The sequence below is a fragment of the Chionomys nivalis genome, chromosome 1, assembly GCF_950005125.1.
Source record: "Chionomys nivalis chromosome 1, mChiNiv1.1, whole genome shotgun sequence".
In the NCBI taxonomy this organism is placed as follows: Eukaryota; Metazoa; Chordata; class Mammalia; order Rodentia; family Cricetidae; genus Chionomys; species Chionomys nivalis.
The window spans coordinates 137,296,516-137,309,388 of NC_080086.1; the positions used below are offsets into that span (position 1 = coordinate 137,296,516).

The following is a 12,873-nucleotide window of genomic DNA, read 5'->3' on the forward strand; positions in this document are numbered from 1 at the left end:
GGGATGTGAGCTGCCCACATGGGTGCCTGGCATTGAATCTGGGTCCTCTGGAAGAATAACCAGTGCTCTTTGCTGAGCCATCTCTCCAACCCCCTATCTGCCTTTCTTTTCTTCTTCCTTCATTTGGTTTTTTGAGACAGGGTTTCTCTGTGTAGCTCTGGCTAGCCTGGAACTCACTTTCTAGACTAGATTGGCCTCGAATCCACAGAGGTCCACTTGCCTGTGCCTTTCTTAATGTCAGTTCCTCCACTTCTGTCCATGTAGGTTATGGTCTCTGTAGTAATAGACTTGGTTTAATCAGCAGAGAGCTGAGAGAAATGAGTTGAGAATGTCCAGTTAAGTTGTTTTGCCCCTTAAGAATTGTGATAAACAAAAACTCAAAATACTTAAGGAGGCTGTAGTAAGACTTCAGACCATTTCCTGACTCCATATACTTCTTTTCATATGAACTTTCAACGTGTTTTCTTGTTACTTCTGTTTTTCTAGGTACATGAACACGTTGCTTTAAGTGTTGCAGCACCAAATGCCATCTATAGTGTCTCATACCTATAATTCCAGTGCTTGAGAGATTGAACTAGGAATATTGCCTTGAGTTTGCCAGCCTGCACTACATACATCTAGAGTTCCACGCCACTTTAGACCTGTGCTATATAGAATGAGGATTCTGTCCCAAAACAAAAACAAAATCCTACAAACCATTTAAAAAAGTATTAGTGTACTTTCTTTTATACTGTAACCCTTGACAGACTAATAACTGAATTTTAGTAATATTTTTTATCATTTTATTTTTTATATTTTAATATTGTTCTTAATATAAGCATTTATTTGTCTGGTTTTTTTTGCTTTGCTTTGTTTTTCAATACAGGGTTTCTCTGTGTCCCTCTAGACCAGGCTGGCCTTGAACTCAGGGTTCTGCCTGTCTCTGTCTCCCAAGTTCTGGGATTAAAGGCAGACAGGCACTACATCTGTCCTTCTTGTTTCTCAACATTAGACTTTAGAACATTAGCCCTATTTTCTTTTTTCCCTCCCTCCCTCCTTCCTTCTTTCTAGCCCTATTTTCTTTTCCCTTTCTCCCCCCTTCCCTCTCTCCCTTCTTTTTTTTTTTTTAAATTATTTACCTTTATTTTATGTACATTGGTGTTTTGCTTGCATGTGTGTCTGTGTGAGCATGTTGGATCCACTGGAACTGGAGTTACACACAGCTGTGAGCTGCCATGTTGGGTGCTGGGAATTGAACCCAGGTCCTCTGGAAGAGCAGCCCGTGTTCTTAATTGCTAAATCATCTCTTTAGTATTAGGCCCATTTCCTTAATGCAATGACAAACCAAGATAAGGGTACCTGTTAGGGAATTTTATTGCCAGTTTTTTTGTTTTTTTTGTTTGTTTGTTTCTTGGGACTACAGTAAGCTTTGCTGACACTTGTAAATTAATTAAATGAATCCTCCCCCCCCCCCAGGAGCTTGTAAGAGAGTGACATTGAACTTGTGATCCTTTTTCCTTGGTCTCCTAAATTCTGGAGTTATAGCTGTGTGCCATCATGCCCCACCTAGAAAGTACATTCTTGCATCTACATAATAAATTATGTACTTAAAATTTGAGAAAATGGGAAACCTAATCCATGCAAAATAAGTCTATTAAGCACATTTTAAAGTGATCTCCTGTGAAGTTTAAGAAACCATGATAGTTTACAAATCAGCTTTAGTTTAGTGCAGCAGCATATGAGGATGAATATTTGAATCTGTTTTTGCGCATGCACTAGTGTGAGCATATAAGAGTGCATGTGTGCATATTCCACTTTCATGTATACTTCTAAAGTTTTGTGTTTAAATAGGTTTGCAAAATAAATTTGATACTGCTCGGCCGGGCGGTGGTGGCGCACGCCTTTAATCCCAGCACTTGGGAGGCAGAGGCAGGCGGATCTCTGTGAGTTCGAGACCAGCCTGGTCTACAAGAGCTAGTTCCAGAACAGGCTCCAGAACCACAGAGAAACCCTGTCTCGAAAAACCAAAAAAAAAAAAAAAAAAAAAAAAAAAAAAAAAAAAAAAAAAAAAAAAATTTGATACTGCTCTATGTGGATTTTGTGTTCTTACTTTTATTTAAGTGTGTTAGATTTAGGACTTTTTTTCCCCTTTAGATACTCAAGAATGGCTTTTCCGTTCATTTCCCCGCCCCCCGGTAATCTTTATTGATATTTTTATTTTATATGAAAATATATTTTTTAAAAAAAGAATATTGGTCAATTAAAAAATTAAGTTAGAATTACAAAGACTTTTCAGAGATAAACTAATCACTATGCTCTTCACCTTCTTTGCTTTGTAGCGGGACTTCCCCTCTTGCATGCTTAAATGCAATGCTGCACACAAACTCCCGAGGTGAAGAGGGAATCTTCTATAAAGTCCCAGGTAGAATGGGAGTGTATACTTTGAAGGTAAGTTGCTTGGAAGACAAAAAATAGTAAGTGACAATATATAATAATTGAGTCACAGAGACAGAATTCTGTTCTTGAGGAACTTATTTCCAGGAAGATATAATATTTCATCCCTAAAAATAAGTAAGTAAATAAATTTGGGGGAGGGAGGAGATGCTCTGGGAATTGAACTCAAGGTCTCATGAGTATCTAGAAGGCACCCTTTGTATATATTTTGATTTAAAATAATTCTTTTAAGATACATTTTATGTGTATTGGCTTCTTGCCTGCATGTATGTCTGTGTACCACATACATGCAGTACTTATGGATGCCAGAAGGCAGTGTTAGATTCTCTGAAACTTGAGTACAGGTGGTTGTTAAGATACTTTGTGGATACTGGGTCCTCTGGAAGAGCAGCAATCAGTGCTCTTAACTGCTGAGCCCTTTATTTAGTCCCCCTTTCTTGTTTTAAACAACTTCAAAATATTTAAATTATAAGTTTGTAATTATTTTGAAACATACTACATAGAGCCATAGATAGATTCTTTACTCATAGACTTCCCCATCAAAGCTTATGGTTATTTATTATTCCTTTTCATAATGGAGAAAACTAAAGTTCAAGAGATAATTTCTTGATCAATATTGGACATACTGTATCAGAACAAGAATAGAAACTTTGATCAGACTTAAGGCCTACATTTCTTCTTTCATAACTAGCTGACTAGTAACTAATTTTGTACACTGAAATGATGACCTCTTCTTATCAATATCCTTTCACTTATGAGTAGGAAAACCAACCTAAATGAGCTTTAGTAAGTAGGCTGTAGAATTTATTAACTCATGCAGCTAAACATTCATGGGAAATCCAGGCTGGATCCAGCTGATCAAAAGATGTCATCTGGTCTTGGTCTCTGTTCTTTCTTTTAGCTTTATTCTCATTCAGTCTCTTCTCATCGTATATGAATTCATTCTGCATCTCCATTCTACAAACTGTAAGTCTAGAGAGATAAGAGTGCAATGACTAAAGCAAGAGGCACCTTACTCAAATTTGACTCACTTGGTTTAGCCCAACCCATGTGACACCAGACATGAATTATGGCTGTTGACGAATGTATAGAATCATTATGACCCTTGGTGTAAGGTTGTGGTTAAGCTTGTGACAGCCTGATGATTATGGAGAGGGTTTGTTTCTCAAAGGAAGTTTATCAGCAAACAAGAATGAATGTTTGACAGGCTATTATACCCCAAATTACACATCCATAGGAAATTACTTCTGTCCCACTACCTCTTATTTCTGAGGTCATCACGATGCTCAGAGGTAGTATGGAATTCACTAACATTAAGAACATCTCACCTAGGGTGCTGAGGTGGTTTCCGCATGTAAAGGCACTGACAAACTGCTTTTGCTCCTCTGAGCACATAGAAATGGAAAGAGAAACACAAGTTGTCCTCCAGCTTTCATGTGTGCGCTATGGCACACAGGTGCTCATAGTTACACACTAAGGTAAAAAAACACAGCAAATGAATGTCTTCCGGGTGTCGTGGCCTTGCATGCTTTTAATCCCAGTACTCAGAAGGCAGTTATAGTGTATCTGAGTTCTAGCCAGGTAAGCCTATGAATGCATAGTGAGATCCTTCCTCAAAACAAAAACATACATCTGGCAGCTGGATGTGGTGGCGTATGGTTATTAGTCATAGTATTCAGGAGGCCAAGGCAAAAGTAATGATCCATTTGTTGCTCACCCTCAGTGAGCTATTAAAGTGAGCTAAAGGCCAATCTGCAATATAGCACAACCCATTCTGCTTTTAAATCTCAACTTCCTCTTACTGTCTATAGTGTTTAGCTTGTGGGTGTTATGGGACTTTAGTTATAAATGAAGCTTTCCCTTTTTTTGATACTCCATGATTTAATTGCATTTATTAAAGGCATACTAGGGGAAGAAAACCTGAAAATGTATTTTCTATTATTACATACCACTTTGTACAGTTCTTCCAATACCAGTGTTTGGGGGTTTCTTTTACTTATCAAGCAGTTCTCCAACTGAAATCAGCTTTTAATTTAACTCGGTTTTTATATTGTCTGGCTGTTGTATCAGGCAAAGAGCCCAGTACCAAAGGTTGCCCTTCACTTCAGCTATTAGTTACAAGTCTTTGGTTGTGACCTAAGCTCTGAGTGACCAGCTGTAATTGATATTCCTATTTCCTTTTTCTTGGATTTGATTAACTTTCTAGGACTGCTTATAAAATATGCCAGAGTGGGAAATTTTTTTTAATTTTTTCATTTATTGTAATGTAGATAAAAGGCATTCCTAAGGTGAGGTGTGGTCATTGAGTATGGAATCTGTCTTGACACACCAGCAGCCTCCAAGTACAAAGTTGATTTTAGCCATGTACAAGCTCATCCAAAGCCCTGGTCTTCAGAGTTTTTATGGAAGATATATGATATGAGCATGCATGATTCTATAATTGACCATCAACTCAACCTTCATCCTTGAGAAGTTGGGCTAAAAGTCCCAATTTTCTAATCACATTATTGTCTCTCCTAGTAGTCAGCCCCCACTCTGAGGCAGGCTATTCAGTAGCTGACAAAGAGTCATCACTTAGGAGACGCTAACTCACTTAGGTACCCTGTTTCCAGAACTAGAGTCAAACAGAACAGTCAGGTTTCCTAATCCTGCTATTGATCAGGAAGTACAAAGGTTTTGGCACTATCAAAAGCTCAGACTTAATTGTAGACAGCAGTTAAGAGTACTTGCTGGCTTGGTACTGATGGTGCACGCCTTTAATCCCAGCACTCGGGAGGCAGAGACGGGCAAATCTCTGTGCGTTTGAGGCCAGCCTGGTCTACAGAGCTAGTTCCAGGACAGGCTCCAAAGCTACAGAGAAATCCTGTCTCAAAAAACAACAACAAAAAGTTCTTGCTGATAATTACGGAGGAACAGGATTCAGTTTCCAGCCTGATTCCCTCTTCTGGCCTCCACAGGCACTGCACACACATGGTGTACATATGCATGCATGCAAAAACTCTCACATAAAATAAATAAAATCATTAAATAAAAAAATTAAGAATTCAAATAATGTATGTCTTATATGTATTGACAAGTCTATGACTGAGACTATGATGAATAATTTATAGTTCTTGATCTCTTTAATCGCTTACCTTTTATTAAAATATTTCATATTTACAAAATATACTGTGAAGCTCTACCATTATAATGAAGCAAAAAAAGATTAGTTTTGAATAAAGAGGTCTAGAAAGTTTATATTATTTACTTGGAAGATTTAAGCTAGACTTAAGGAGTGAAGGCCTTTCAAGGACAAATAGCTCAAATGAAGGGACAGATAAGATTCTGAATGCATTCAAAAGTAGAGAAAATTGGATTAAGTGATAGTCACTGGAGTTAAGATAATTGATAAACATTAGTTAATAAAGTCTCACTTTGACTGACTCTTTGGGTGAGGTGTTGACCAAGTAGATGGCCGTGGTCTTCAGGGAGAACCAACAAGTCTGTGTTTTTAAGATTTTCATGAAAAGGAGATTACAGTTTGGAATAGGAACTCAGAGTAGTAAAATAGGTAGACCCAAGAGAGATTTGAGGCATAGAACACTTTACATTTGGTATGGGTAAAGCAGTGGGTGAGAGAAGATTCTAAGATTTGGGGCATGAGCCATTGATCCCAAAGGGATCACAAGATTTTTGCAAAAAGAAGATAATTATATTTGTATTTCAGATACTTGTTGAATCTACAGGTCAAGATGTCTGGCTGGCAACTAACTCTATAAAAGCTGTCCTGCATTTTGAAAGAAGGAATATAAAAATATGGGGTCTGTATTTTAAGAAAGTGTATAACATAAGAGATGGATTAGAGAGAAATTTAAGTGGAAAACAACTGTTCTTACTCAGTCTGACTCAATGGTTTTAGGTATATGTCATGTGGTGCCAGTTAGATGTAGGGCAATTTTTTTGTGTGTCAGTTCATTTTTTAATTGAGTATGAAAATAATTATGTGGGACAACGAAAGTACTGGTGGAAAGAAAATCCATAAGAGAAATAACATTCACTAACTCGTTTATTTGTGTATGCTTTTTGTACTATGTAAATGCATAGTAAATAACATTGAGTTCTTATAAAGCACTATTGTAAACATTTAATATTAATTAGTTTGTTTAATTTCTATGTGGCCATTTAAGGTAGGTACCTTAGAAACTGAAATTAAGCTATGAGAGATTACTTTAGACTAAGGCTGTGTAATTGGGAGAAGACAAAGCCAGAGAGTTCTACTTCCCTAGTTCCTCCTATTCTACTACCCTGTTTTTCTTATATTTAATGATCATAGTTAACATTCTCATTATTCAAAACAGAAACGAAAGAAAGTGATGTGATTCTTTAAAACCAAAACAAAAAACCATGCCGGGCGGTGGTGGTGCACACCTCTCATCCCAGCACTTTAGGAGGCAGAGGCAGGCGGATCTCTGTGATTTTGGGGCCAGCCTGGTCTACAAGGGGAGTTCCAGGACAGCCAGGACTAATACACAGAGAAACCCTGACTCAAAAAAAACAAAAACCCAAACAAAAACTCCTTTTCTTGCTGTTAACTCTTTAATCAATATTGAGGACCCAGTTAGGTGAAAATAATGTGATAATCTTGTTCTCCTGACTTTAATTCTGTAATTGAATTCAGAATACACGGGGTACCCACACACACAAACCCAAATATGTCTTAACAAAATTCTTATTAGCTTTTTAAACCTGAACATTACATCTTTTACCTGGATTTATATCTACCGTTTTTGGTGTTATTAAAACATATGTTGTGCCTGCATACGAATGTTGTGTATGATTTTTATCTTCTGAATGTAGATGGAAAATTGATTTATTTGACCCAAAAAATCAGGGTATCATCAAATATTGGTGGTTTTACTATTTTATAATAAGAATTTATCAGTTAATTAAGTTAATGCTTTATATATTAGAAATTTAGTTTCGATTTGCTAAAATGGTAACAATCCTAACAGGATGCCTACATTTTCAGAAGGATGTGCCAGATGGAGTGAAAGAACTGTCAGAAGGTTCAGAAGAAAGCAGTGATGGTCAGTCAGATTCTCAGAGCTCTGAGAACAGCAGCAGCAGTGATGGTGGCAGCAACAAAGAGGGGAGAAAGAGCAGGTGGAAGAGGAAAGGTAATCTCTGACTGCTGCAGGGCAGTGCTTTATTGCTATTCTCAGACCATCAGCTGCTTCTTTCCCTTTTAACCTAGTGCTCTGCAGTAGTTTCCTGCAGGGGTGGATGTGTTTGTTTTTAATCTGTCGGACACAGTGCAATAGCCACCCCTCATGGACCACTTGGACTGTGTGATTGAGGAATTTTCAGAAATATACTTTCTTACCTGGGTATGGTGGCGCACACCTTTAATCCCAGCACAAGGGAGGCAGAGGCAGGTGCATCTCTGTGAGTTTGAGGCCAATCTGGTCTACAAAGTGAATTCCAGGACATCTAGGACTATTACAGAGAAAAGCCCTGTATTGAAAACCAAAATTAAAAAATAAAAATCTATATTGATATAAAAATATCTCTAAATAGATATCTCATCTTTTAGGGGCTGGGAGATTGTTCTGTGACTAATATATGCTGTATAAGCATAGAGATCTGAGTTTGGATCCCTAGCACCTACAAATTTATAGCACCAGTAAAGGGACCATCCAGTCTAGCCAGCACAAGCTTCAGGTTCAGTGAGGGACCCGGTCTCAAAAAGTGTGTGTGTGCCGGGCGGTGGTGGCGCACGCCTTTAATCCCAGCACTCGGGAGGCAGAGGCAGGTGGATCTCTGTGAGTTCGAGACCAGCCTGGTTTACAAGAGCTAGTTCCAGGACAGGCTCCAAAACCACAGAGAAACCCTGTCTCGAAAAACCAAAAAAAAAAAAAAAAAGTGTGTGTGTGTGAGAGGGAGAGAGAGAGAGAGGGAGAGGGAGAGAGAGAGAGAGAGAATGAATATGAGACGATCATTGGATTTTGGGTTACCAAAAGCAAAACCAAAAACAATGAAGTAGAAAGAGGGGTATGTTGGGAGCTGTAATAAGGAAATATAATAAGCACGAGGACCATAGTATGAATCCTCAGAATGTAGAAGCTGGTCAGGCATAAAATGTCCTTTCGGAGAACACTTTTAGGTTCCAATTGATTGTAAAGTATGGTGTTTCCATTTGCTTCCCACTCTTGACCTATGTACATACAGACTTGCTCACATTAGGGTTTGTTTTGTGCTTTCTTGATTATATACCTTTTGTTCTTGGCTTTTTGGGACAGGTTGGGACAGATACATTATTTACAAAGACATTTATGCACATGTATTTCATACAGTATATTTTCACTGCCCTAAGTTGTGTGATGATTTCTTCTTTTGGCTTTTTGGGGGCCTACCATCCAGCTCCCAAATAAATCAAACACGGAAGCTTATTGTTAATTAGAAATGCCTGGCCTTAGCTTGGCTTATTTCTTGCCCGCTTTTCTTAAATTATTTTGACTACTTTTTGCCTATGTGCTCTCTCCTCTCTCTCTCTCTCTCTCTCTCTCTCTCTCTCTCTCTCTCTCCCTCTCCCTCTCCCTCTCCCTCTCCCTCTCCCTCCCTCCCTCCCTCCCTCCCTCTCTCTCTCTCTCTCTCTCTCTCTCTCTCTCACACACACACACACACACACACTTTTGGGTGGCTGGGCCATATCATCTTCCTCTCTTTGTTTTCTTTTTGCTCCTCTTTTTACTCTCTGCCTAACAGCCCTGTCTACCTTGCTCTTGGCCATTCAGCTCTTTAATTAGACCATCAGGTGTTTTAGACAGGCGAAGAATCACAGCTTCACAGAGTTAAGCAAATGCAGCATAAACAAAAGTAACACACCTTAAAATAATATTCCCCAGTACCACTAAGTAGGCTCATACTCCGTTTACAGTGTCTTCTGGCTAACTTCTCATCTTTTCTGTCTTCATAATTTTGCCTTTTCGAGACTGTCATAAAGTTGGAATCTTTTCAAATGGGCATTGTTTTTATTTACTTATTTTTAATTTTTTTGATTTTTGAGAAAGGGTTTTCTCTGTGCAACAGCCTTGGCTGTCCTGGAATTAGCCCTGTAGGACTGACTGACCCAAAGTCACAGAGATCCACTTGTGTCTGCCTCTTGAGTGCTGAAATTAAAGGTGTGCACCACCACTGCCTGGCATCAATGGACATTGTTTTAAAAAATTGCATAAAAATTCTTTTTGGGGGGCTGGAGAAATGGCTCAGTGGTTAAGAGCACTGACTGCTCTTCCAGAGGTCGTGAGTTCAATTCCCAGCAACCACATGGTGGCTCACAACCATCTGTAATGAGATCTGGCGCCCTCTTCTGGCATGTGTGCATACATGGAGGCAGAATGTTGTATACATAATAAATAAATCAAAAAAAAAAAAATTCTTTTTGGGGCCGGGCATGGTGGCTCACAACATTAAACCTTGCCCTTGGGAGACAGAGGCAGGTGGTTCTCTGAGTTCGAGGCCAGCATGGTCTACAGAACAAATTCCAGGACAGCTAGATTGGTTAAATAGAGAAACCTTGTCTCAAAGAAAACAATAAATTTTTTTTTTGAATGTGTGCATTCACACCTGCACTGGCGTCATGACATTTCTATACAGATCAGAGGACATCTTGCAGGATGTCCATGTCTACCCATGTCAGTCTTAGGGATCAAATCAAGCGGTCAAGCTTGGTGGATGGATGTTTTCCAACCAAAGCACCTCACTGACTCCAGGTTGTCATCTTCCATTTAGTAATGTGTGTAGAGATTTCTCTGTGTATTTTTATGGCATATGGTACATTTCCTTGTAAAACGAAATAGAGCGTTGCAAATAATTTGCATATAGCCATCACCAACTAAAAGATTCATTTGTTACTTCATGTTCTAGCAATTATGAGTGAAAATACGAACTTTGTCGTTTTCTGTGGGTATATGTTGTCTGTGTAAATTTACAAGAGTGTGACTGCTTGATTATGGTGAGAGTATGTTAAATTTAGTAACAAGTTGGCACTCTGCTGCAGTGAATGGCAGCTGCTGTTGCTTTATATCCTTATCATCAGTTTGTGTTATTTATCAGTCATCTAAGTGTTGGCCGTTCTGATAGGTGCATATCAGTATGTCACTGTTGTTGTAATTTGTATTTTCCTGATTGCATGCTTTCTACATTTCTCTTTCTGCATGCTTATTTTCCATTTGAATATGTTATTTGGTGAGAAGTGTGCAAGTGTGCCCTCGTTCTTGGCCCATTTTTGTTAAGTTTTTTTTTTATTTATAGTTGGCCGCCTGGAGGGTTTTTTTTTTGTGTGTGTGTGTTCATTTTGAATTGCAGTCTCTTTTTTTTAAAAAAAAAAATTTATTTTTTTTATTTTATGGGTATGTAAGTTTTGTCTGAGTGTGTCTCTCTCTGTCATGTATATACTTGGTGCCCACTTATGCCAGAAGAGGGCATTGGATACCCCCGAGACTGGGATTATGGATGATTATGAGCCACCATTGCAGGTGCTGTGAATTGAATCTGGGTCCTCTACAAGAGCAGCCAATGCTCTTTACTGCTCAGTCAGCTCTCTAGCCCTGGATTATATTTTATTTGATAAGATTTTATATATATTTTCTCAGAAACTGTAGTTTCTCCCCTCTTGGCAGTTTTGCCCTCTCCAAATATGTGGGGGTGGGAGTGGGTGGTTTGTGAATATGAGTACATGTTCATGTATGCTACAAAGTGGAGGTCAGAGGACAGCTTTTGAGGGAGAATGTCTTTTATTTCTGCCACTACCCTGAAACTTCTGGTCAGTTCCTCTGCCATGACCTCTATTTTCTTAGTAACATTGGGATTATAGATAAGTGCTTCCAGATCTGACTTTTTTATGAATTTCAGAGATTGGAACTCACATTGTCTGGTTTTTTTCAAGCTCTTGTACCAATTGAGCCAACTCTCCAGACCTGACTCTAGCAGTTTCTTTTTACAAAGCAGAAGTTTTTAATTTGAATGTAGGCCAGTTTATTAGTCCTTTGTTTTGTGAACTTGAGCCTTTGTTATTGTATCGAAAAGTGATGACCAAATCCAGCTTCACCTATATTTTCTTCTTTTTTTTTTGGTTTTTTGAGACAGGGTTTCTCTGTGGTTTTGGAGCCTGTCCTGGAACTAGCTCTTGTAGACCAGGCTGGTCTCGAACTCACAGAGATCTGCCTGCCTCTGCCTCCCGAGTGCTGGGATTAAAGGCGTGCGCCACCACCGCCCGGCCTAGACGTTGTGGGTTTTTTTTTTTTTTTTTTTTTTTTTTTTTTTTGGATTTTTCGAGATAGGGACCAGGCTGGCCTCGAACTCACAGAGATCCGCCTGCCTCTGTCTCCCGAGTGGAAGTGTTTTTTTTTTTGTTTTTTTTTTTGTTTTTTTTTGGATTTTCAAGACAGGGTTTCTCTGTGGCTTTGGAGCCTGTTCTGGAACTAGCTCTTGTAGACCAGGCTGGCCTCGAACTCACAGAGATCCGCCTGCCTCTGCCTCCCGAGTGCTGGGATTAAAGGCGTGCGCCACCACCGCCCGGCCCGAGTGGAAGTTTTATATTTTAACTCTGCGATTAGTTTTAATTTTTAAATGTTTAGAGTGAGTATGTGCATGTTGTATGTGTGGAGAGATACTGACTGTGTGGAGTCTATGCCTTTAGTTCTACTTTTGTGTGGGTTTTGAGGATTGAACTCAAATTGTCATGCTGCAATTGCCTTTACTTGCTGAGCCATCTCATCAACCTCATTCCGAGGTAATTGTTATGCCAAATCTGCTTCTTGTAATGTGGATATCCAGTTAGCAGGGTATGGTGTTGCACCTCTTTAGTCCCAGCATTTGGGAGATAGTGCAGACAGTTATGAAGTCAAGGCCAGTCAGAGCTACATAATGAGAACTTACCTCAGAAGGAAAATAAAAGTACAAGTTGGGCAGCATTCTAAATTTTACTGTGGTTTAGTCTCGGCTGTGACCATTATAGATGATGCTTACAGTGACTTCCTTACTACTCTTCTCTGTTCTGCCTTCTAACCTTGGAGCACTTACTGCTCTCAGCTCTTTCCTTACTAGGAAAAGAATGTTCGTGATTACTAGCAAACACCAGATGTGGCCCGCCTGGCTTTGTTCTCATACCGTTTGTTATCTTTCATATCTAACCTAAAACATGTAAGGATGTAAAGAATAATGACTCCATTGCCGCCCTTTATCATCTATTCCTGTTAATTTGTAGCTTTGTTAGATTCTTTTCGAAGAGGAAATATATCCTCCCCCCCCCCCCAGTATTTAGTGTTAGTATGTGGCAGTAGAAATTCTGAACTAACTTCTGAGTATCTTATGGGATATTGATTTTCCTTGGGTAGACATTGAGTTTTCTTCCATTTGAATATCTTATAAATTTGAGTGATAGGTAAACTGCCTTAGACT

The 12,873-nt window shown here is 39.0% G+C and overlaps 1 protein-coding gene across 1 annotated transcript in view; it reads left to right on the forward strand.

The window, feature by feature from the left end:
- The window catches only part of Asxl2 (ASXL transcriptional regulator 2), an 82,033-nt gene that overhangs the window by 29,348 nt on the left and 39,812 nt on the right, over positions 1 to 12,873 (forward strand). Inside the window, exons 4-5 of the mRNA XM_057770508.1 lie at positions 2,319 to 2,427; positions 7,442 to 7,589. Coding sequence (XP_057626491.1) covers positions 2,319 to 2,427; positions 7,442 to 7,589 — 257 coding nt within the window. The remainder of the gene's footprint in view (positions 1 to 2,318; positions 2,428 to 7,441; positions 7,590 to 12,873) is intronic.